This window comes from Vidua macroura, chromosome 8 (assembly GCF_024509145.1).
Source record: "Vidua macroura isolate BioBank_ID:100142 chromosome 8, ASM2450914v1, whole genome shotgun sequence".
Lineage (NCBI taxonomy): Eukaryota > Metazoa > Chordata > Aves > Passeriformes > Viduidae > Vidua > Vidua macroura.
The window spans coordinates 29,656,021-29,678,628 of NC_071578.1; the positions used below are offsets into that span (position 1 = coordinate 29,656,021).

Sequence of the window (22,608 nt, forward strand, 5' to 3'; positions counted from 1 at the left end):
CAGCTAAATTTAGGAGGCCAGGAGTTCAACCTGGGACTCCAGATTTATGTTTGAAAGATGGGACATTTCAGAACTGCAAGAATTACTTAGGAGTGCTTGTGTCTGCTAGCAGGTTCTTAAGGAATTGAAAGCCAAAGGGCTGGGCTGCTGGTCCAGTTTGGGAAGGAAGAGGTGGGGGGTATATAAAATCCAGCTTTGTTCCTCTGAATAGGTAGCCATTTAATAGAGATTAAAATATTCCTTAAACATATTCTGTTCTTCCTATTTGTCACTATTCTAGGGAGAAAAGGTTTTTCTGGATTTTTTTTTAAGAAAACTGAAAAGAAAATTTGCCACCATCAAATAATAATAGAAAAAATTCTTTCCTTTCCTGTTTTCTCTTGCACAATTTAAAGGCCTCTTTAAATTTAAAGGAGACTGAAGTGTACAACTCATGGAGACTAAAATGTGCTTAATGTGCACAATTCTTTGTGCAACTTTCTTATCAAGATTAAAAAGAAAAGCACTGAAAGATCATATGCTCTTTTAGTCTCAGCTGATCACATATGTATTTATATATACATGCTGTACAAGGGGAATGTAAAGTATATACTGCATCTGACTGGAAGGAGCATAGTTACAGGGTATTTTATGCACACTAAGCAGTTTAGCAGCAGCATTAAAATTGTGTTTACCAAGTGCATTGTGTCTAATTACAAGAGCAGTTTGAAGGCCACAGCTCAAGTTAGAAAATCAGAATAGATCTGATTCAGTATGAGAGTTTTGATGTCCTGCATTCCCATCTATCAAGGAGTTTTGTACTGCTGTCCATCTTGGTAAGACTTGAGCCCTATGAAGAAAGAAAAAGCAGGGAGGGTAACTATGGAATCTAACTGCCCCATCATTTTGCAATGATGTACAGATACTGTTGTCAGTGACATGCCTTACAGAATATTGGAAAGATGAGCACTGGCATTGTTAGCATAATCAGAGAAAATCTAAATCCCTGAGAAGCTCTGATTATGAAAATACAGAGTTGGCAGAAGCTTCAGAGAGAGAGGATATGGACTGTTTCAAACCTTGGAAAGTTCAGCTGGCCATGTTCCACTTCTATTCCAGGACACAAGTTAAGTGTTTTTAACCGACTTGCATGTGTGCAGCCGTACAAATTTGTCATGCAGAACAAAGGAGTACATGTTTTAAACAAAACTGATTGGATTATATACTTTACTCTGTTAGCTATTGAGGCTTTAATTAAAGAAAGAAACTCATCTCTTTTGACAGTGCATCTGTACTGTGTTGGTGAAACCCCTGAAAATCTAATGTCTGCTATCAGTAGGTCTGGGATTAATGTCCTCCTTAGGAAGGAATGAGAAGGCAGCAGGGCTTGGGAAGACCTTGCTTTTTTGCAGGGGACAAGAAACTCTGATCACTGGCACCTGTTTCCTCAACTGTACTTAAGAAGCCAAGGATTGCTTTAATGTAAAACTTAACTGCCTGAGACATGGCCAAAGTTATACTGGAAGAATTGAAACCAAGTCCTAGCTCCAATCCCCTCTCTTCATGTGGAAAAAAGCACACAGTTATTATAAAAGATGTAACTAATTCTGTGTTTGGATAGAGTAGACATAAATGTGTCAGCAAGTGTATGGCCTCCTACAAGGGAGTGTATTTTTTCATAATTCTGCAAGTTAAAGTAAGTGGAAAAATTTTCAGCATGTGCCAATAAAATGGAATAAGACTCTTTAAATGTTTTGACCATGATGGAAGTGCAATTTAAACTTCTAAATATTTTAGCTACTTTCAGTAATTATATATTATATTATTTACATTAATTTTCAAATGTAATTTTTCATTAGAGGCCACGTGAAAAATAATCTTGAAATGTAAACAAGATATTAAAAAACTATCTAAATCAGAGTGAAAGCATGATAGTGGAAAGTGGAGACTAGAGACTAGTTGTGTCATTTCATCCCACAAACCAATTCCTGGTGAAACACTTTTTTTTTCCTCTGGAATTTTCAATGTATTTCTCTTTGGTTTTGTAATGCTCTAATTTTTGTTCTTTTGTTAGTCATATCTTAACACTTCAGTAGTGTTTGCTGAAACCTGCAGGTAATTGTTTACTTTTTGATACTTTGATAATAAATGTAATCTAGGAATTGATGTAGCTAAATTCAAGAAATTATGTACATAGGCACATATGAATAATATAGCAACTAAAGAAATGTTATAGATATAATTGCACGCAGACCAAGTAAGACTTTGGAATCTGTAATTTATTTTTTAAATTCCATTATTTTACTCTGCAATTTTTTTAGGAAGATGGAAGAATTTCTGAATCTTACACAACTAAAGACATCTTTGAAAGAAGCTATTTTACTAGATTATTATACTGCAGGATTTTGGTGGGCTAAAGAAATGAACTTCAGTCTTATCCAGCTGTCAGGATTCATGGATCTATTAAATTTCGCCTTGGAGAACCTCAGCAGTAAGTATAATTAAGAATTGTAAAATATCTGAAGTGGAAGGCAAGAATGTTTCCCAGACATTTTAATAAAGTGATATTTAATTACAAGTAATTGTGAAATTATTTATTTTCCTCTTGAATGTTGGTATGTTAGACCTTGTGCCTGAAAATAATTCTTTCTGACAGATCTCAAGTCTTTTGAGTAGAATATTCCTCATTCTTTGTTTGTACAATATGTCGTACAAATGGGCCAGGTCCTGAAGAGGCCTTTTCTTTGCTATGGTAAAATAAATAATAATTACAGTAGAGTGAGAGCAAGGAGCTCCTACATTCCAGTTCCAGCTTTCTCAGTGACTGACTCGCTGTAGCCTTGGGCACATTTCTCTGCTGTTTGAGATATTCAGTATATCCTGTAGCATTACAGCAGGTGAATTACATTTTTTTTTTATCCTCAGAGGTCAACTCTCAGCTTCCTATATGGCAAATGCTGCACTTACAGCACAAAATAGATGTTAACTAAGGACTGGTGAGGGAAGTAAGCTGGCATTACTGCTGAAGATGAAAAATGACAATGAAAGGACTGTAGCTTCTGTGGTTACGAGGAAATTTGCCACAAAGCATGAAGCTTGGTCTAGTGGGAATGAAATAGCCAGAAAAAAAATGGTAGAACTGTCCTCTAAAACCTTCTTTGTCAGAGATTCTAATGCTTGTTTAACATTCACTTTGAAGGTGATTATGTTGAGAAAAGTCCATCCCAGAGGAAGAGTGAAAGGACTCAGCAGTTTCATTCAAAAGAGAAGGCGAACATTTAAAATCAAGCTCATAATAGTTATTATACTCTTTCACTGTAATTTAGTTCAAGGGCCTTTCTGACTTGGAATTTTGACAGAATATGTACGTGCTTTATGATCATTGGAATTCCAGTTGTCCTTCCTGTCTCCAATGAGAAAGTATCTTAACATATGCTAACTATATTACTATAACAATGGAGCAGAGTGGAAACCCGTCAGAAATTAGTTTTATGAGACCGTGTAATACATGTGTACACGACAGGCTGGTAGCACAACCAGTTATTAAAACTGACTGATGTTTTGCAGGAATGTCATCTTCGTTGCATTATGTTTTGCCAAACTTTTAACTCTTTAAGCTTAAGATTTTCCATGGCCCCATCTGCTTTTGGTGAATTTTTATATATAAAATTGCAACTGAGCCAGTTCAGTGGGCTTGCAGACAGAGGGCTGTGGGAAAAAGAACCTATTTCGTGTCTTTTTCTTTTGTTAACAGGTCTAATGCCCCAGTGCTTTGAAGTAAAGATAAAGGTTTGGCAAGCAAATGTTGTGAATTTGCTTTTTGCTCTCCTGTGAAAATCCATTTAGATTTGGCTAAGATATACATGGATTTTAGAGAAAGAAAATGTCGGTTTTAAATGCATGCAGGAAACTTCTTATATTTGCTTCACAGCCCAGGGCTGAGATGAATTTTCTTGTAATTACCAAACATTTCAACTAAAAGCAAAATTCTAATGTCTTCTATATTAATGACTCTTTCTTTTCCTTTCCCTGCGCTGGACCCAGTCAGCCTGGAGAATTAAGCTGACTTGGCCATAATAGCAAGTGTAGCATTGAGCAGGAAGAATGGATTTAGGAGAAGGAGGGTAGTGGAAATGCATTTAAGGCTGGTAAAGCAGCAAGGAAAACTGGAGGCCTTGCTTGATGGGGAGTCAGAATGAGTTACATGATTTGATTCTCTTCTATCCATTGAGGGTAAAGTACTCCTTAGCTCACAGAAGTGCTGCATGAATCTTCCTGAGACAGGTGGTTTGGGCTGAAAATCAGGTGTGCAGAGGAAAGAAAATTTGGATGAGTTGGCAACAGACTCAAGGTCTGGGTGATCCTGTTATGTCCCTTCACTTCCCTGCAAAGGGTGGTATTTCTGGTTCTGTTGCTTTTCCTCATTTCCTATGGCTTCTATTTCCTTTGCATTCTCTGTGTTCCTTTCTTGTCCCTTCCCATATGGTTATTTATATTGTGCTGCCTCTTACTGAAAAGTGAGGTAGAATTTTCAAGCCTTTGATTACTAAAGGGCAAAACCCTTTGATTACTTTGATCACTAAAGGGCAAAACTATAAAAGAAAAAAAGTCTTCTAAGTATTTTAATTTGTTTTCTGTACAAAAAACCCAAGGAGTGTATCAGTAGAGACATACTATAATGAGTAAAATAAATCTATTTCACCACTGGTGGATATTTCCCCATTTTTTTCTGTAGATTTTTTTTTTAGACATAAAAGGAAAAGATAAATTGTATTTGAAGCTTTTTTTTTTGTTTAAATTCCAATGGTTTTAGTGATGGCAGACACTATGTGCAAATCAGAAAGATGAATCCTTTCTTTTTATAGGTTCAGCAAGCACTGATACATTTCAGATTGACCTCTTTGTCAGGACAGTTATCAAACAGAATTTAAATTCTAAATCCAACCTGTTGTGGCATTTGGTTTTAATTTCCAGGGTAAAAATGTAAAGTAATTATCTGGTTTGGAAGGATGCAAAAATGTCTCCAAGTTTGATGATACATGCAGGGTTTTATGCATATTCGTGTTTAATCTATTATGACTGTAAGCACTTTAAAATATTCTTCGCCCTTTTTAATATCTGTCCCTGCATTAATGGCTTATGTTGCAAGGGGCATGGTCAGAAGAATAATCTTTTGCAATTCATAAGTAGGCTATTTTAAAGAAAAACATACTCTGCTTTCAAATTTGCATATTCTGCCTGTGGTTCTCTCAGCACAGGTAAGAGGTGAAGCTGTAGTATCTTGAACACCCATTATTATGATCCTTCCATTGTGAAGGCAGAGTGGTGGTTTTGTAGTGGAATTTTCATGGACACTTTATTGATGAGAATGATGGCAATAGAAACATTTGACTGCTGTTGGCTTTTAAGTTTCAGTGGTGGGTCATAACTAAAACTTCAAGAAGTCTTATAATTAAAATGGGCCAAAAACCCCATCCCACCTTGTCATATTTATACATGGTTTTTGTTCTTTGGGATTACTTTGCAGACAAACATATGACCTTGGGAGATAATTTAAAAGAACTTGAAAGAGCAATGGCTGAAATAGGAGAAACTGAGTCAGAAGAAAGAGGTGACCTGAATTTATTCAGCATTGAGCAAGCCAAAGCAATCATTGATTACTTGGTTACCAGGTATTTATTTCTACAGAATCTGTTTTTAATTCATTAATCTAATATACTGGGAAAATGACTGATAAAATAAGAGCAATAATAAGAACAATATCAACATTTTTTAAATAATTATTTTTACACTACTACTACTAGTACTACCAGTATTTTACTGTTATTTTACTAGATACCTTCTTACTGTGCCAACATACTACAAACACCAAACTTTAAATCATGAAAAAGAAGAGAGAATATGCCAGGAGCAGTGAAGATCTGGCATCAGATGTCAAGGCCCAAAAAATAAATTTAGACTGGAAGTTTATAAAAATGTGAAATTATGCTGAAAATATTCCTTTTGAGTTTTGTTTGAAGTGATAAAAAAAGCCCATAGTGATGCATGGGCAATAATCTTGTTTTGCTTTTAAAAGCTACTTTTAGATTCCATCTGAATAAAATTGTAGATCTTATTTAGATCTTATCTTGACTCTGTTATTCTAAGTATTTGTATGGCCTTGACAGTTATTGCGGACTGAAGTGATTTAAAGTTTTGTACTTACAGAATTAAGGTTCTGATCATATAGTAGTCATAAAAATGTTGCATTTCAAAATCAGCAAAAGTCCAGTATGTACATGAAAAGGTTTTATGACAGGTCTCAGCTTTTAAACGGAGATGCAGAAAGAGATGCAAACAGCAGTAAATTCATTATTTATTTGAGAAAAATACTGAGTCTGATAGCAACAGTAATGCCCCTGTATGAAGTTCTTACTGTATAGTAATGTGTACACCCCATTTCCACTGGAGTGCCGTGGTTAAGGCAGTGACTGTACTGACATACCCCTGTCTGCAGTACATGATGGACAGAATGCTTCTCAAGCTGTTTAACCATCCATGAATGTCAGGGGCAAGGAGATGGAAAATTAATAAGTTACTCCTGTAGTATATGCTCATCCACTTTACTGCAGCTGTAGCCCTTCAGCCCATTTTCTGACTCAAATGAGGGACGAGGAGGGTGGGGGGATTTGTGGTAGATGGGCATAAAAATTGAGTGAGATCATGGCTGATCCTTAGGTAGATTTGCTGGGAATTTTCTGACGGTTCTGTAGGAAAAGTTTAACACAGCAAAGAGGGAATTTTGAGAGTGTTTTCCTGAATGCAGAAAAGTATTTTCTCTTGAGGAAAGGCAAAATGCTAGGGTAGCTATTAGCCTTCCAGTTTAGAGTACTTGGATTCAGATGGGGATTTAAACCCATTGCAGGCAATTTCTCTTACGATTGGGCTATAAAATATGTCTCTTTCTCCTACTCTCTGATTTTTTTCTTTTGTTTCTCTTTCATGGAAAATATGAAACACTTAAGGTTCTTCCCATAAGAAATGGGAACATCTCTTTAAATCTCAGATTTCTGTAGTCAAGGTAAAATAATGTCCTGCCAAGTGCTAGCCCTAAACTAAAAGGAAACTTGGCATTTAAGATGTCTCAGCTCCTTTTACTTCTGCCTTCCTGTCTGTCTTTTGTATATTTATATGGAACAAATGTTCTTTCCAAATAGCATGTCTATAACTCATGTGTAAATTATCCATTGAGAGATATCTTGTCCATGAAGTAATTCCTTCACAGTCAGAAGAATTTTATCCAAGAGATTAGGTGCTCCATCCTACTTTGAACCAAAGTATTAGCTGGGCAGGAATACAATCAAGCTGCAAAACTTTAGCAACAGAATGGTATTTTGGCCACCAAATATGCAGTTGTATGTCCAAACTGCTCAATTTATTACAAATGGGTGCTGTGGCGATGTTGTGGAAGTGGACACATACTCTGAAATGTATCATGTGTGTCCAGTTTATGCAATCCATTATTTCAGTCACTGGAATATTTATTTCTAAATAAGAATGGAATTGGCACACTTAAATGGGTGTATTTTGAAGTTTATGAACTCAATAATAGGTTCAGTTTTATTACAATTCAAATTAAGGTATTAGTTCAATACATTTTTTTCTTGTTTAATTTTAAATGATAAGCCTGTAGGTTTTTTTCTACTCCAGACAGTATGACATGTTGCAGTTCAGATCACATTTTTATAGATGAGCTGTAAACCCACGGGATTTATAATGGAAACGAGGACAAATGCTTAACCACATTGGCACAAACTGTGCAGCAACTATAATGACACCTTCAGGTTTGGTGGAAGGTGACAGTTATCATCTTTTTATCTTGTCTCCTTGGGCAAACACACATCAACATAGTTCCTGACATTTTCTTTTCAGGAAGCAGTGGAGCTGGGGAAATATGTCATTGTTAATCACCTTCAGATTCTCATATGACATCATAAGAGGCCTATTCTTAACAATATTACTTACCCAAGTAAAATTATTTCTGTGTAATTGCTAGAAACACTGGTATGGAATTTTTAAATTGTTCACATCAAATTGAAACAAAAAGGGGCATTTTGTATAATGCCTGATAGAAGAAAATGACACTTTTTCTAAATAAATGCTGATGTCTGATTTATGTAATTTGATTTCAAGACCATTAAATGGAAAATTTTTTTCCTTCATACAGGATTAGGAGTGCCAGGTTGAACAGAGATATTTTTAAAAATAAAGACATAAACTTCAGAAGTGCCAAAAATAATTACTTCTATTCTTGTGTATATATTTTAAGTTATATGTACCTGTAACATAGTCCATGAAGAATATCACAACACATTTGGAGGGGAAGTGGAGGGAAAAGACCTGACTTTTAGGTGCTGTAAATCTGACTTATTTCCAAATCACTAGGATAAGAGAACAAATTTGAAATATTAATTTCTGCCAATCCAATTGGAAGGATATATGTCTTATTTCCTGTGTGTCTGTGATGTTCATAAAATATTTTTTGGTTTTTTTTCAAATAATCCCTGTTAGAATTTTACCAAATTACAGGTGTGCATGAAAGGGGACATATATTTACATAAATCAGTGTGAGTCATTTCCAGGTTAAGTCCTGAACTCTCTTTAAACATAATTTCTGTGTCTCCACTGAAACATGTCAGGAATTCTTTGGTGACGTACTGCAATAAAAATATACTTAAATAAAATTGCAAATACTGTAAGAACTTAATTAATTGCCTGTGTGCTTTGGGTTTGGAGGAAGACAGCCTCTAGCTGACTTCTTAGGTGGGCCTTGCCAGTACCAAGCCAAAGGTGTTGCTGACCCAACTGATGGATCTCCCAAAAAAAGAACCTGGGTCCTGTCCCTAGCCAGAAAGCACAGGAACCAGTTACAGATGTTCCCTGCAAATATTGCTGTACCTTTCCTGGATACAGCAGGCAGGGCAGCGATAAATTATTGGAATCATTCTTCAAGCTGGACTTGCTATGAAATCACAGAGCAGTGTTTTAAATCATATGTCAAAATGATGTGAGAGAAGCCAGGAGTTGTGTATCATGATTGTAAGAGAAGAACTAATTGTAACGGACTATGACAAACAAAACTTTTGGTTAAATAAATGCTGAATCATTGATCATTACAAAAGGAAACAAAGAAAATTATTTGAAACACGTGAAGTGGAAAGCCATACATGTTTTAAGGAAGATAAATATTTCAGTCCATTGACAAAGTCTATTTAAAGTTACTTTTGATGTAGTATGCAAAACTGCTGTGTGTTAATCTGGTTTTTAGTTTTTCTTTGAGGAAATATTACACTGCTTTTGCAAAGTGACCTTGAGAGAATAAATACTTCTATTCTTTATTGTTTTGGTGTTTCAAGATCAAACTTTCTCCCTGTACTGGCAGTCCATCCCAGAATCTGAAAGCTGATTTGGCTTTGTTTCCTCCTTGTCTGCTATTGCTGATAATAAAGGCGCAAGTATCCTGGTGATAAGTGTTTCGGGAATTACTTTTTTCAGAGTAGAACTTTGTCTTCTCAGAGTTCAATTTTATAAGGACTAAGTGGATGTATTTTTAAGTATCACACTGTATTTTCTACAGCCATCTGATAATAAATCCTGCAAACTAAATATGCTGCTTGTTGTATCTGAAGTTAAACAACTGTTTCTTTTTTAAATTTGGAATGTTAACATGCTGGAGAGTAACTCTTCGTTTAACAAAACTTGTAATGTTGTTACCTTTCCAAAAACTTACACTATGTTACATTGTTTTTCAGCTTATTTAAACACTATAAAGCATATGAATACCTCTTCCACGGTCGTAGAGAAGAACCTGTGATAAGTAATGAGGTGAGTCATTTATATAGATGGAACTCATTATGCAGAGCTCCTTAACAAGTGCACCATGGCATATGTTTTATATTGCTCAAAGCGACTTCATGTCAACATCCCTGCATTGCTAATGTAAAACGGCTGATTAAAGAGCGCAAGTTAAGATGTTTTGATCCTCATATTCAAAATTAATTTGGGATCTCAAAAAAGTGTAAATGCATTGCTTGGTTAAGTCATTAGTTGTGTTACATCAGGAACAATTTTGTGTAGGTATTTGTAAGTTGATGCATGTAATTTGAATTAGTAGTGTGTGTCTGACTCTGCTTTAAAATCAGCAATCAAAATCAGAAAATATTGTGTGCCATGCCTAGTCTGACCACAGCCATAATAGACATGTATGCATGTGCATGTACAGAGTTCTGTGTCTGCTGTAGCCAACAAGAGTTAATTATACTGACTGTAAAGAAAGAAGCAAGCTAGAAACTGATCATTTTGAAAGAATTCAGTTAACAATAGTTAACAACAGTGGGTTGGCTTCATAATGAGCTTTGTCATGTGTTCTAATTTACACGTGAAAAAATACATAAGAAAATGTCTTGATGCAAAATGTAGCCTTTAATCAAATGGGCAGGTTCAATTAATCAAATAAACCTTTTAGCCTGGTTGTGTTTTTTGAGGATATTTGTTATTACACATTAAAAAATATTTGCATTTTAAATTTGTATTAGGAGTCAACTGATTGCCCAGAGGGGCACAGTAGTGTATTATTTTTGATAGTACTTATATTTTAGCTTATCAGTACATAAGGAAGTAAAAATCAGTGTACTGGAAAAATTCCTTTCCACTTTCAGCTGGTATTTTACTCTGGTGATGTGGGATAATTGCTTTCCATGTTGCTTTTAAGTAGCCATATTATAAAATGACTTTTCTTTACATGGATGCAAATATTTGGAGATTATTCTTGTCATTTACAAGGTGGGTTAAAATTCCAACTATGATGAAATAGATGACAAAACTGTTAATACAAAGGTAGAGCAGAATTTCAGCATTACTATGTTAGGCTGGGGGTTTTCTTGGTAGGTAATCAGATCAATGGGTGGTTAGCACTTCTTAATTGGTAAAATCGATTTTAATGAGGCTTTAATTAAGTAATTCTTGTGTAAACTTGAATCATGAATCTTAGAAGGTTTTAGACTAGCTTCAGGGAAATGTGTTTGTGTTTCCTGAAGACTCCCTTCTGGGTGGGTGGGATCATCATGCGCTGTCCCAGCCGCAGGACAGGGGTTGCCCTGGGCAGGCTCTGCCAGGAAGCAGCACCCCTGCTGAGGCTACCAGCACCTCTGGGCAATGGTAGAAATGGATTTCAAGGAATGACTTTGGTGATGATCCATCCAAGCAACAAGTGCCATCTGCAGCTACAACTGTCACAAAACCCTACATGACAGTCTTTAGCTGTAACTCCTTCACGGCCTTTTCTTACCTATGGTGCCACTTCACTTTAATCCATCTGTTTTGTATTCTGAGCTACATGGCAGAGAGCTTTTAATTTGTTCAACTACACTCCAACACCCAAGAAAATCAATACTTATATTCTATTAGAGTTCATTTTGATAGGGTGATGCATTGTTCTTCAATAAGTAAAAGTTTAAGGTATTGAAGCTGCACATACAAATTTATGACATTATTTGCACTTGCTTTATGTGTTAAAATGTGAGGAGAGGTGAACTCAGCATAGACTTCAAGTTCTTTTGCTGTAACTTTGTTTTATTTAGTAATTCTTATGCACAAAAGAGATCATTACTTCTATTTTGCAGTCCCTTAGATGAACAGTTTTTTGGGCTGCCATGGTTTGGTTGGTGTGTATGGCTGTGGCAGGAGCACCCCTGGGGTCACTTGCTCTGCAGTGCATCTGCTCAGGGAACAGGAGATCAACTGGGAAATCCATGTGCTGAAAGTAGGCAGTAAATTTGTGCTGAAAGTTTGGCTGCTGTCCTGTTATGTAGACCAGTGTCTTACCAAAAAAAAAAAAAAAAAAAGCCACTGCAGACACACCACAGCCCAAAGCTGGATCTGACCCTGACTCTAAGCTGAGCGCAACTAACATCTAAAAAGTTTTCCTTTAGCTCCAGCAGTAAAAGCCCATTCTTTTGGAACAGGACACTCTGAATTATAATGGCCAGATTTGTCCAAATAACAAGAACCACAGTGTTCCAAGAGCTTAATTACAGCATTATCTCCGTTTGCAAATGAACACTTTGAGATGAGTCAGTGAAATGACTTGCTTCAACAGAATTGATTTGCTTCCACTGAAATGGCTTTAGCTCAGCGAGTGTGTGTGCCGAAAGAATTACCTGCAGAATAAAAGCCCAGCACCCTCAGGAGAAAATCTGCTTCTTTAAAAGAGATACAGCTACAACAAATAAAAGCTGTACTCAGTGTTGTAATGGATATCCTTTTAGGGAAGCCACAGTGTGTGTTTTCCAGAGAAATCTTATAGCGATGGGTTGTAAAGTCATTGGAATTTTTTTTTCTCTAGCACAGGCAATTATACAGTGTTCTCAATCAAGTTTCTTTTTTGATCTCTCACTGCAGTTATTTCCAAATGACCCTGTCATTTCCTGTGTAGAATAAAATCAGATAAGAAAAAGGAAATGACTCAAAACTTAGATTATGCATACAATATCTGTGGTCGTGCCACTTAACAAAATCTAAGTTATTTAAATGTAGCACATAATTAGTGGAGCTTCACAGTCTGATTAATATTCTGCATTTGATGCAGCTAGCATAATAAAGGCACCTCTGTAAAACACAGACAGTGTTCAACTCTTAAAAAAAGGTAACAAATGCCAGGCTAATTTAAATATATATATATATTTTTTTTTTTTTTGCATTGGCTAAAGTCTTTAAACCTCAAACTGCCTGAGGTGATCATATTGCCTAGGAAAAAAAAGGTTAAAACAGAAAGACATGAGTGCTTGGTTAGATGATAAAACACACATCACACTTCTAACCTACTTTGACAGTATTTAAAATTTAAAACTTGCCTTTCTAGCTATCAAATCCCTTACTTCTTCTTCTTTCCAGATCTACAAAGACCTATATATTATGTATGCATGAATACCTGTTAGAAAACATGACAGTACAAGGAATTGCTGAGAAGTGTTAAGATTGCCAAGTAAATTCGTTGCTTTTTTTTCCTGTTACTATTATGAGCAGTTCCCCCCATTTAGAATGATTACAAAAGAAGCTGTGCTTTAGCTGTTCTGTGGCTGTGATCCAAAATAAAATGCAAGCAGTGCTACCATACCAGAGTTCTTCAGGAATTTAGCTGTTAAAGATACTGGGTTTTTTCCTTCTGCCTGTTCTGGGCATTTTGCTCTCTAGCTGTGATTTAGTAAACCTGTATTAGCTCGCAATTTCAAGGAAAGCAAAAGGAGTACAGAATAAATATTGATGTTCAGGGATTCAATGGAGAAATTCCTATTAACACATCAGATCTTAGAACAAAGGTTTAAATTGTTAATACATAAATTGTGTAGAAGTTTTTACTCTTTTCTATTTCTGCATTTAGTTAATTTATTTTGCTTTGATAGGATGATATATTACAACATATCTTGCAATTTTTTTCTCTCATTTACAAGTTGTACCTTATACTGTAGTTCATGTTTTTTGCTGCTCTCCGTTGTGTATTTTTGGATGGTATGAGGCTAAGGTCTTTTGGGATTATGTCTGCTTTGAAACATTTCCTAATAAAAATAATGTGGTTGGTAAATCTAGTTTTATTCCTAGTTGCTTTAGCCAGTCTTATGGAGTAATCTGCTATTTTATGACCCAGATGACTAGCTAAGTTTGACTTCTTGAAATAGTAGTGTACAATGTAATTTTCTTTAGAGATGTCATAGTGGGTCAGGTTGCAATAAAAATATCAAAGATTAAATTTAATGGCAGTGCAGATTCAGTATTATAGCAGTCACTAGATATCATCGTCTGTACTTAGAGTTCCAAACTAGTTTCTATTAATGCTTTCATTCTATGTACTCCCTACTTTCTGAAGCATTAAGCTTTTGGGCTGTGTCTGGTCCTTATCCAGTTATGGGTTGGGTTGGGTTTTTTTTTAAGTTTGAACAAAATCCCTTCTTTTTTGAATTTGAGGAGGTGGATAGGAAGAATATGCTTTTTGAAAGCTAATAAAGCTTTTTTTTTCTTCTGGGCAAAAGCCCTAAAGTCTGGGACTTGACTTTGATACGTAATCCTCATTAGGTGTTGCATATTTAGATTGGTTAATCAATCACTGTTTAAACCAATTTGCTCCATGACTTCTTGAGAATATGTTTAAGAGATGTATGAAACCAGAACATTTCTATAAGCGTATCAGTTCACACTACAGAAACTCATTCGCCAGCTAATGGAGTGCTTTTCAAAGCCTGGAGGTTTCAGATATTTTTAGTACCTAAAAACCAGTGAGTTGATTTTTTGTTGCTTTGTTTTCTAAATATCACCATGGCAAAGACATCAAGAAGAGCATAGGACTGGAAGGGATGTCTTCAATTGTCAGTTCTCATGCTGCTTTCTCTTAGGGAAGCATTCATAATCCTCTTCAGAAACCTGTCAAACTCCAGTTTAAAAATGTAACTTTTTTTTTTTTTCTTTACTCCTTCAGGAAGTGCCCTGATGCCTGGTTTCTATAATAGTTATAAAACTTCAATTTCTGGTCTGGGTGTATTCATGACAAGCTTATGTACATTTGTCCTTGTGACAATTTGTGCCCGTATTGACCTTTAGCTCTTGTTCTGTCCCCAGTGTTTATTTTTCTAGTGTATAAAGAGACAGCAATCTTATTGTCAGCCTTCATTCAGCTAGATTAGAAAAGCCAGCTTTCTCTAATCTTTGGTTTAAAGGTAGACTTTGATACACATGTGCTTACATCCATATCAGCTTCTTGTCATCCTGTTGGCCTTCTTCTATAATTGTTCCACTTTAAATCAGTTTTGTTAGAACATAAGTGACCAAACTGACATAATATTATTGCTGAGATTAAAGCAAGGCCTTGTAAAATATCAATAGTGCTTTCTTTTCCTCTGCTGGGAATAGCCTACACGGTAGGTCCTAGAAGCATTTTTTACCTGTATCATGTGGCTATCTCATCGTACATCTGCTATTCTAGTTCTCCTTTGTTATTGTATTTTCTAGCTGAGGTACTCACAGTGCACTATAGGCTTTAAAAAAAAAGATGTCCCCACAATGTCACCTCCCAATTTGTCATTGAATACAAGAGTGAATAGACTTCAAAGGCATTCATTCCCATCTGTGTGGTATTCCTGCCCACTCATAAATTGATCATGTCTCTCACATTGCTTTTGTCTAGAAAATTATTTATTTAATAAACTATGAAATTAGTCTGGCATCATGTATCTTTGATAAATTGATGTTGTGTTACATTCCATTTCTCTTTCATTTCCATGCTCTTATTTAGTTTTTCCTTCAAAACATGCTCCTCAAGACTTTACTGCTATGAAGATCAAAACTACAGCTTCAGGAGTAGGTTCATTATTTTCTGATTGTGGATGTTTAAAACTGGTACTTGGTCTTTTGATGTCTGAGGGGAAATTTTTGATGTCCGTTACAGAAGTGTGCCATATCCAAGTCCAGATTACTGAAGTAAGCAGCTGGAGAGCCAGTGGGTTTTTGACAAAATTCACAGATATCCAGCCCTTTGATCTTGAGACTTGCTATGGCTGTACCCAGAGATCTTGAAGGACTTGTGATTAGTTTGAATGAAAAGTGGAGTCTGTTGGAATTGTATGCAGTGCTGCTTCAAATATTTAAGCATCTGTTGTCTAGTAGAAACAGCCCTTGTTTTCCAAAGATTGTGTTGGTATACTCATTTGTCAGTAGGGGAGCTACTCTGACCTTCAGCAGTTACATTTCCATGTAGGTCACATGCTGATGGTCTTCTAATGAACTTTTAAAATTCCTGAGTTTTGGTAGCTAGTCTGCCCTAAAAGCTGGTGAGAGCTCCAGAGAGCTGGTGGAATTCATAAGCCAGTGTTGAGTACTTTTACGATGATTTAGAGAATGATTAACAGAACGTTTTTTAAATTATTTTCTTAGGAAACAAATACAAAACAAGCCTGCTTTTTAACTCAGTAACATGCGTGAAGTCACGAAAGAAAAGAATTCAGGCAGGACAAGTGCCAAAGAGCTGACATGGGCTGTGCCTTCAGGGTGCTGAGCACCATGGTTCTGACCCAGCCAGCGTTTCAAGAAGCGCCTCTTCTTAAAAACTGGGAACTTTAATTTCAATGGATCTATTCACATACACAGAATTAAACTGAGAAGTGACTGGGGTCACATTGCTCAGCACCCTGGAGGATGAAAAACTAAAGATACTAGAGAAAAAAAAAAATTGAGGCTCATGATCATTTTTTAGTTTAGTACAACTGACAAAGCATCACATTTTTTGACTGTATGATGTTAGAGAGAGAGAGGGAAAAAAACTTGAATTCTTGGCAGGAAAACATTTCTGGAACGATGCAGGAATTAATATATACACAGATGTGCTCTATAAGTTTTTAAATTATTTATTTAGAAAGTGGCTTGATTTCCACTTTCTGTATGTGTGTATTTGTTTGAATGTGTGTTAACATATATAGTTGTGATAAGAGCAGTAATGGCTCGTTTATTTGCTGGAATGCAGGTTAGCTAAGAATTGTAGGCTTTGACTGGAAGGATAGTCAGTACATTAATGACAGCCTGTTTCTGCTATTCATCAGAATGTTCTATGACCCAAATGATAAAGTGCTCTATCAGAAGACTACAGCACATTTAAAAATGGTTATCAATCACGATGTAAATTTTAATAGAAGACATTGAGATTGGCAAAAATGTATTGACTTGGAGAAATTTTTAAGTGGTTAAGCAAAGTAGCTGAAGACAGACTATTAGGATAAGAATTTTGTTTTGCTTTTCTAGTATTCCAGAATAGCTCACTCTGTTGATACCCTTTGCGAATTCTACTTGTTTAACTTGACCAGCATGAAAAAAAGTACTTGAAGCTGAGCAAATTTTGTTTCATAGGAGAATCTGAGAATTTTGCAGTTTGATTTAATTCCAGTTTAAAACAAAAAAATAAACACTTAGCAGAATTGCTATTCTTACATGTCTGTATTTAAACTCCCTGACACAAAAGTAGTGCTTTTGAAGATCATTTCGGAGCCCCACCTCCATCATGGTGCCATGCAGCATAGTTGGCTCTGCTGGAACAAGACCCACATGATCTTTATGTGGATCTCAGCTTGCCATAGGGCATGTTGCTGGGGAGGCAGGAATCTAGAAAACAGGATTCTCTATCAGCCAGTGTGGCAAACCATTGGAAGGGCTTTGTACATAAGCTGGTGAGAGCCAGGTAGGTTTCTGCTAGCACATTGGCAGAAAGTTATTTGCACAATAACTCCACTTTAGGAAGTTCAAAGAACATAACTTGAAAGGAATCTGCTGAAAAAAAAAGAGAGACACATTTTATTTTGAGCCCAGTGCATTATGTCTGCTGCAGTACAGTGCTATTTTCAGTGTTAAACTCTTCCATGTAATGTAGCAGGGATCAAGCAGTTATTCAAGAATGTGCCACATTTTGTTTATGTTTGCTGGTTCAAATTTAGCTGCCCTTTTTAAAAGTTGTTTGCCAGCAGGTACCATTTTGGTGCCTGTACAGTCTGACTTACTGGAGACTGGTTTTCCAGAGGAGTTGCCCTATTTCCAAGATTTCCTGCATAATTTTTGGTAATTGGCAGACAGAGATCCATGACCTTATACTACAATTAACAACTGTTTTGTACCCATTACCTTTATCTGCAGCTTTTCATCATCTTGAAAATCAATTTGTATACATAAAAGTATCGGTGGAATGAGCAACTGATGTGATATTTCATGAGAATGTATCCCCACGGGTGAATATTTAAGTATCAAATTCATACATCTTGTGACCTTATGTTATGAATAACATGTTGACCTTATTCATATAAATAAATAGCATGACATTTCTTCACCATGATGATTTATAATCAATATACATTTTAGTAAATTTTCATCTGTTTAGTTGATGCTATAAGGACAAATGTAATCCAAGTCTAAATAACAGACAAGTTTTACAATCCTTTAAAGTTCCTTTTTAAAACACACCAGAAAGTTTTTGTCTTCTAATTCCACCTTGAATTTTACAACTTGTCATAAGATACAACATAAAGTATTTTTACTGAACATTGAATCTGATGTATTTGAATATTAATTCATAAAACATTATTTTGATTTCCTAGAAATATGCTAAGCTTAGCAAAATGTAGTGTTACTCATTAGAAAGCTAAGTTTTATAGGATGTCTGGTTGGTATTTGAGGTAACTTATATTGCTACTTAGGTTTACATTTAATAAACCTTAGCTAAGAAAATTGTTTAAATTTCAAAGCAAAGATAATAAATAAAATGAGGGCATATAATATTAATGTGAACTGCGCCTTTATTTTGTTAAAGCATTCAAAGTTAAATAGTGGTGGTCTGTTAACAATCTAGAGCTATTTGGCAAGTCTCTAAACTTACTCAATAATCAAAACATAAAAGGACAATGGAAACTTTTCACAATAAAAGAAAAAGGAGTTGAGTACAGAAACCAAACAAATTATTCTCTGCTTTTTCTTGGTAAGGAGGTGAACTTTATAGGAAGGGCAGCAAGTTCTGTGTTAGGGTTGCCTTTTCCTGCCTTTGTTATAAATTACATCTGTCTGTGAAGAATCCTCTCCAGTTACTTCGTAGTTCATGGCTACGGGGGAGGTGTGCATGTCTATCTGGAATGGGGCAGAGAGAGACAGATTGTGGGGGAGCCTTTTCATTTTACTGGTTTGTTTTTCACTGAGGAAATGGCAATTCTAAGCACATTAATTTGCCTTGCTTACTAAACATACAGATGGATAAAATTCCTAAGGATCCAGCTGTGTAAATACAATATTAACAAAACAACTGTTTTCTTCAGCATTTGTATTATTTGTTCTTTGAAGCTTGCTAGACTTGGAAGACTTCAGCACCGTTTAGGTTCAGTGTAATCATTCAAAATGTTTTTATTAGGGCTTAAATGAGGAAAACATTTGGCAAAGGGATGGAGTTTATCCAAAGCATAATGTTTGATTCTTTCACAAGAGTCTGAATACACTGCAACAATATTGTAAGGCACCAAAAATATGGGAGTAAGCTGCCAAATGGTACTGGAAAGAGAGCCATATATGTACCCAATATGTTGGGTGTAATGTGCTCTCCATGCCCCCCTTCCCCTTGCACCTGGTGAGCATCCAAAGAGATCAGGCTGAAGTAGCCCAGATGTGGCAGTGCAGGATTCTGGCCCCTTTCTCTCCTGCACAGTTTCCTTCACCATTTGATCCCGAGGCTGGAGTCATTTGCAGGCTGCTAACAACAGAGCAAGGTGAAAATTCCATCCTTCCAATCCCTTCTTCAGTGTGGGCTGATGACCAGCTCCCATCAGCACCAGCCCACTGAGCCTCCCTCTCTCCTCTTCTGATTTGGAAAATAGGCTCCCATCTGCCTCTTCCATCAGCCTTAGCTAACCTTGTGCTGCCTGAGTCTCCCACAAATCCGCTGTGTTTTTGTGGAAGCTGAGACTTCGTTATGTGTTTCAAGCACTCAGAAAACATTGAATAGGTAGAATATCTTCTCAGGGCAGGCTTGAAAACACAGCAGCTGGAGCCTTTTGGTGTTCTTCACAGTTAAGATTATTATCTAAAGTATTTTTTGGTTTGACTTTCCACATGTGCTGTTGAAAATTTGGTAGTGAACTCATCCTGAATCTCCTCTTGGCCAACTTAAAGGAAAGAGAAGAAATACTTGACTGTTTATACTTAATGTTTGCTTTTTCCTACTTGTTAGAGTGGACAGACTGTTTGGCTGACCTTAAGATGCGTATATGGTGAGTGTTCAGCTTTTTTTTTTTTTCTTTTTTTTAGGTTGATTTCATCTTCATCTTTTGTCCTCTGACTGTAAAGCCTATGTCAGAGCCCATGTAGGTTCCGCAGGGTTACATTGCAGATGGTGCTCTGTCCAGGATAAAACCTAAACAAATGCAGATGTTTTTGGCTGAAATACCTCAACATTCTGCTTTCCACTTTTATGACAAGTGGACCTTTTGACTTTTTGGTTGGTTCTACAAGAATCCCACAATATTGTAAATACATATTGCAGAAAATATTGTTACTACTCCCACAGAACAGGTCAATCTTCATGAATTACATGCTGATACACATATGACTATTTTCTTAGTCTTAGAATTCCTGTGCTTAATGTGTTGTTTCTGTTCTATTCAAATAACACTAGGTAAGGGAAAATATCTCCTGGGCACTTGCACTGTCATTTATTTTGACTGTGCATATCAAATTTGGCTTGTGAGCACAATCTAAGGAAATGGCATAGATTGTAAGTGATAAAGATGAATGTTTCATGCTTCATTTATAGGAAGACCATCCAAATATGGTTACAGAGTTGTGAGAACATCCTTTGCTTGAGACATCTTGAATTTTGCATTATTAAGTCTGTGGACAAGTTTCAGGCATTAACAGGCTGGAATTCAGGTCATTTTCTAGATTTACTGGACATTGTGTGTTGTGAAAAGATTGCAATACATTGCAACCAATGCATATAGTACTCTTATATAATAAAATGAAAGAGTGCTAGGGATGTTCCTTAAGAGATTATTCTACTTTGAATATCTGTTTTACATTCTCTCAGCGTTTTTCTTAGCATTCATTTTGTATTCATGGTGCCCATTTATCATTTTTGTCTCTATCTGTTAGACATTTAGGATCTTAATTATTTTCTTTTGTTCTAAGAAAGATATTGTGCCAGCTTTTTGTATTCCTCAGGAATTAGGATGTAGTTGAAAACTTACATTTGGAGAAATGTTAAATTACCTGTAATGGTCAGATTTCCAATGAAGTATTGAAAAGTTTTACTCCCACAATAGACTATTTTCAGTTTTCAGTGTTACTGTTGTCCTGGCAGATCTAGATGAAAAGAAAGTGAGAGCTAGAGCCTAGGTTGCTGACTTTAGGGTGGGGAGGGGGGTGGGAGGGGATGGCTGTTTTTTTGTGTGGCTTTTTTTTTTCCTCTCTTTTTCTTTTTTTAATAATCCTACCATTGGTCCACTGTGGTGCCCTCCGGTGGAATTTCTAAAAATGTCATTATATTTCAGTCGATTTTGAGAATGACCCCTTGAGTCTATTGATACTGCATGATTAGAACTGTGCACTGAACCATTATTTTCTGTTTAATAATCATGTTTTGTTTGAGAAATCAAGAAATTGTCAAGGTGGAAGTAAGGAGCCAAATGTTACTTATTTTGCCATGACTCAGATTTTATCTTTTGTCCTTCCTCCTTGCTTGCAAATAGAGCTCTCTGAATTACTGAACATAAAATTAATATCCTTTTCTTTGCAACCCTAACACGGCCAAACACAATAGGAGTAGTTAAAGACAGGATTTCAGTCTTATCTCTGTGTTTCTGAACTACTGCTGGTTTGTCTTCAGTTCCTACTCTTGTTATTCATACTGATTTTATTGCAGTATATTTAATTGTCTCTTTGTTCTGATCAATCCTTAGTTAAATGGGTAAATAATAAAATAAAGGGGGTACATAATCAAATTACCAGCAGTAATTGGTCAGTCCAAGCATTACTGGGACTTTATAGTGGGTGGAATGAACAGGGCTTTGGTATCAGAGTTAAAAAGGCCAAGCCTTTAAAACTGACAACATAACTACATTGCTACATTGGCACATCTTTGTGAATTTAAATTACAAATTATTGTGCATAATCAGAATCAGAGCAACTGGAAAATCATACAGCATAGATAGACTTTATTAATTTTGGATACAAGTGAAAGACATTAGACAAGCTTAGAAATCTGACAGACTAGGAGAATCTTAATATTTGACAAGTGTAAGATAAAATGAGAATTTGTCTCCTTGCTGGGTTTTCTTTCTTTCTTTCATAGTAGTGGAAACATTACAAAAACTAATAAGCAGCAAACCATATGCATTTGAATAAAATGCAGAAGTCTGTGGTAAGGAAGCTTATTCAGGTAAGGGGAAAGTTTAAAGATTATACATTAAATGGTCAACAGGGCATTGTGTGTAACGCAGGGGACTGAGTTGCTCTGGGAATTGGGAATTAAGGCCTAAAGTTTTTCAGAGCTTGAGTGCCATTTTAATACATGTGGCATTTGCTTTTGTTAAATACATTTATGGCTTTGCAGACCATAATGTGAGTTGGTTTTGTTTCATTTTGTAGTGAACCAATACAATTAAGAAGACAAATCTGCTTTCTTCCTTAACATTTATCTGTTAGCATACTAGCAATTTCAGTAGCAAAATAAATTGCTTAATCAAATAGGTACCAATAACTCTAACCTATACAGACATACAGAATTTGGTTTTTTTTAATTTTCATTTTCTCTTTCCACCAAATCGGTTGGAGAAGAATGGACAAAGAGTAAAGAAAAGGTAGCATGACTTAACAAACTAAACCCTGCTCTGTGGAATTCAGTTACATAAAAGGTCATTTTTATAGATTTGTGCTACTTACAGGATTCTGCCTGTCAAATCTGATAAGATCAGTATGGTGGGGAAAAATTAAAGCTGCTCATGAAGAGTACACTAAACTTGACCAATGCTACAATAAATAGTTGTGTTTCAGCAGGGTATTGCAGCTTCATGTTTACCTGGCTTTCAGATT

General features: G+C 35.9%; 1 protein-coding gene across 1 annotated transcript in view; it reads left to right on the top strand.

The window, feature by feature from the left end:
* The window catches only part of CABCOCO1 (ciliary associated calcium binding coiled-coil 1), a 133,632-nt gene that overhangs the window by 90,229 nt on the left and 20,795 nt on the right, over positions 1-22,608 (top strand). The window contains exons 4-6 of the mRNA XM_053983226.1: positions 2,301-2,470; positions 5,507-5,651; positions 9,771-9,843. Of these exons, the coding sequence (XP_053839201.1) occupies positions 2,301-2,470; positions 5,507-5,651; positions 9,771-9,843 (388 nt within the window). The remainder of the gene's footprint in view (positions 1-2,300; positions 2,471-5,506; positions 5,652-9,770; positions 9,844-22,608) is intronic.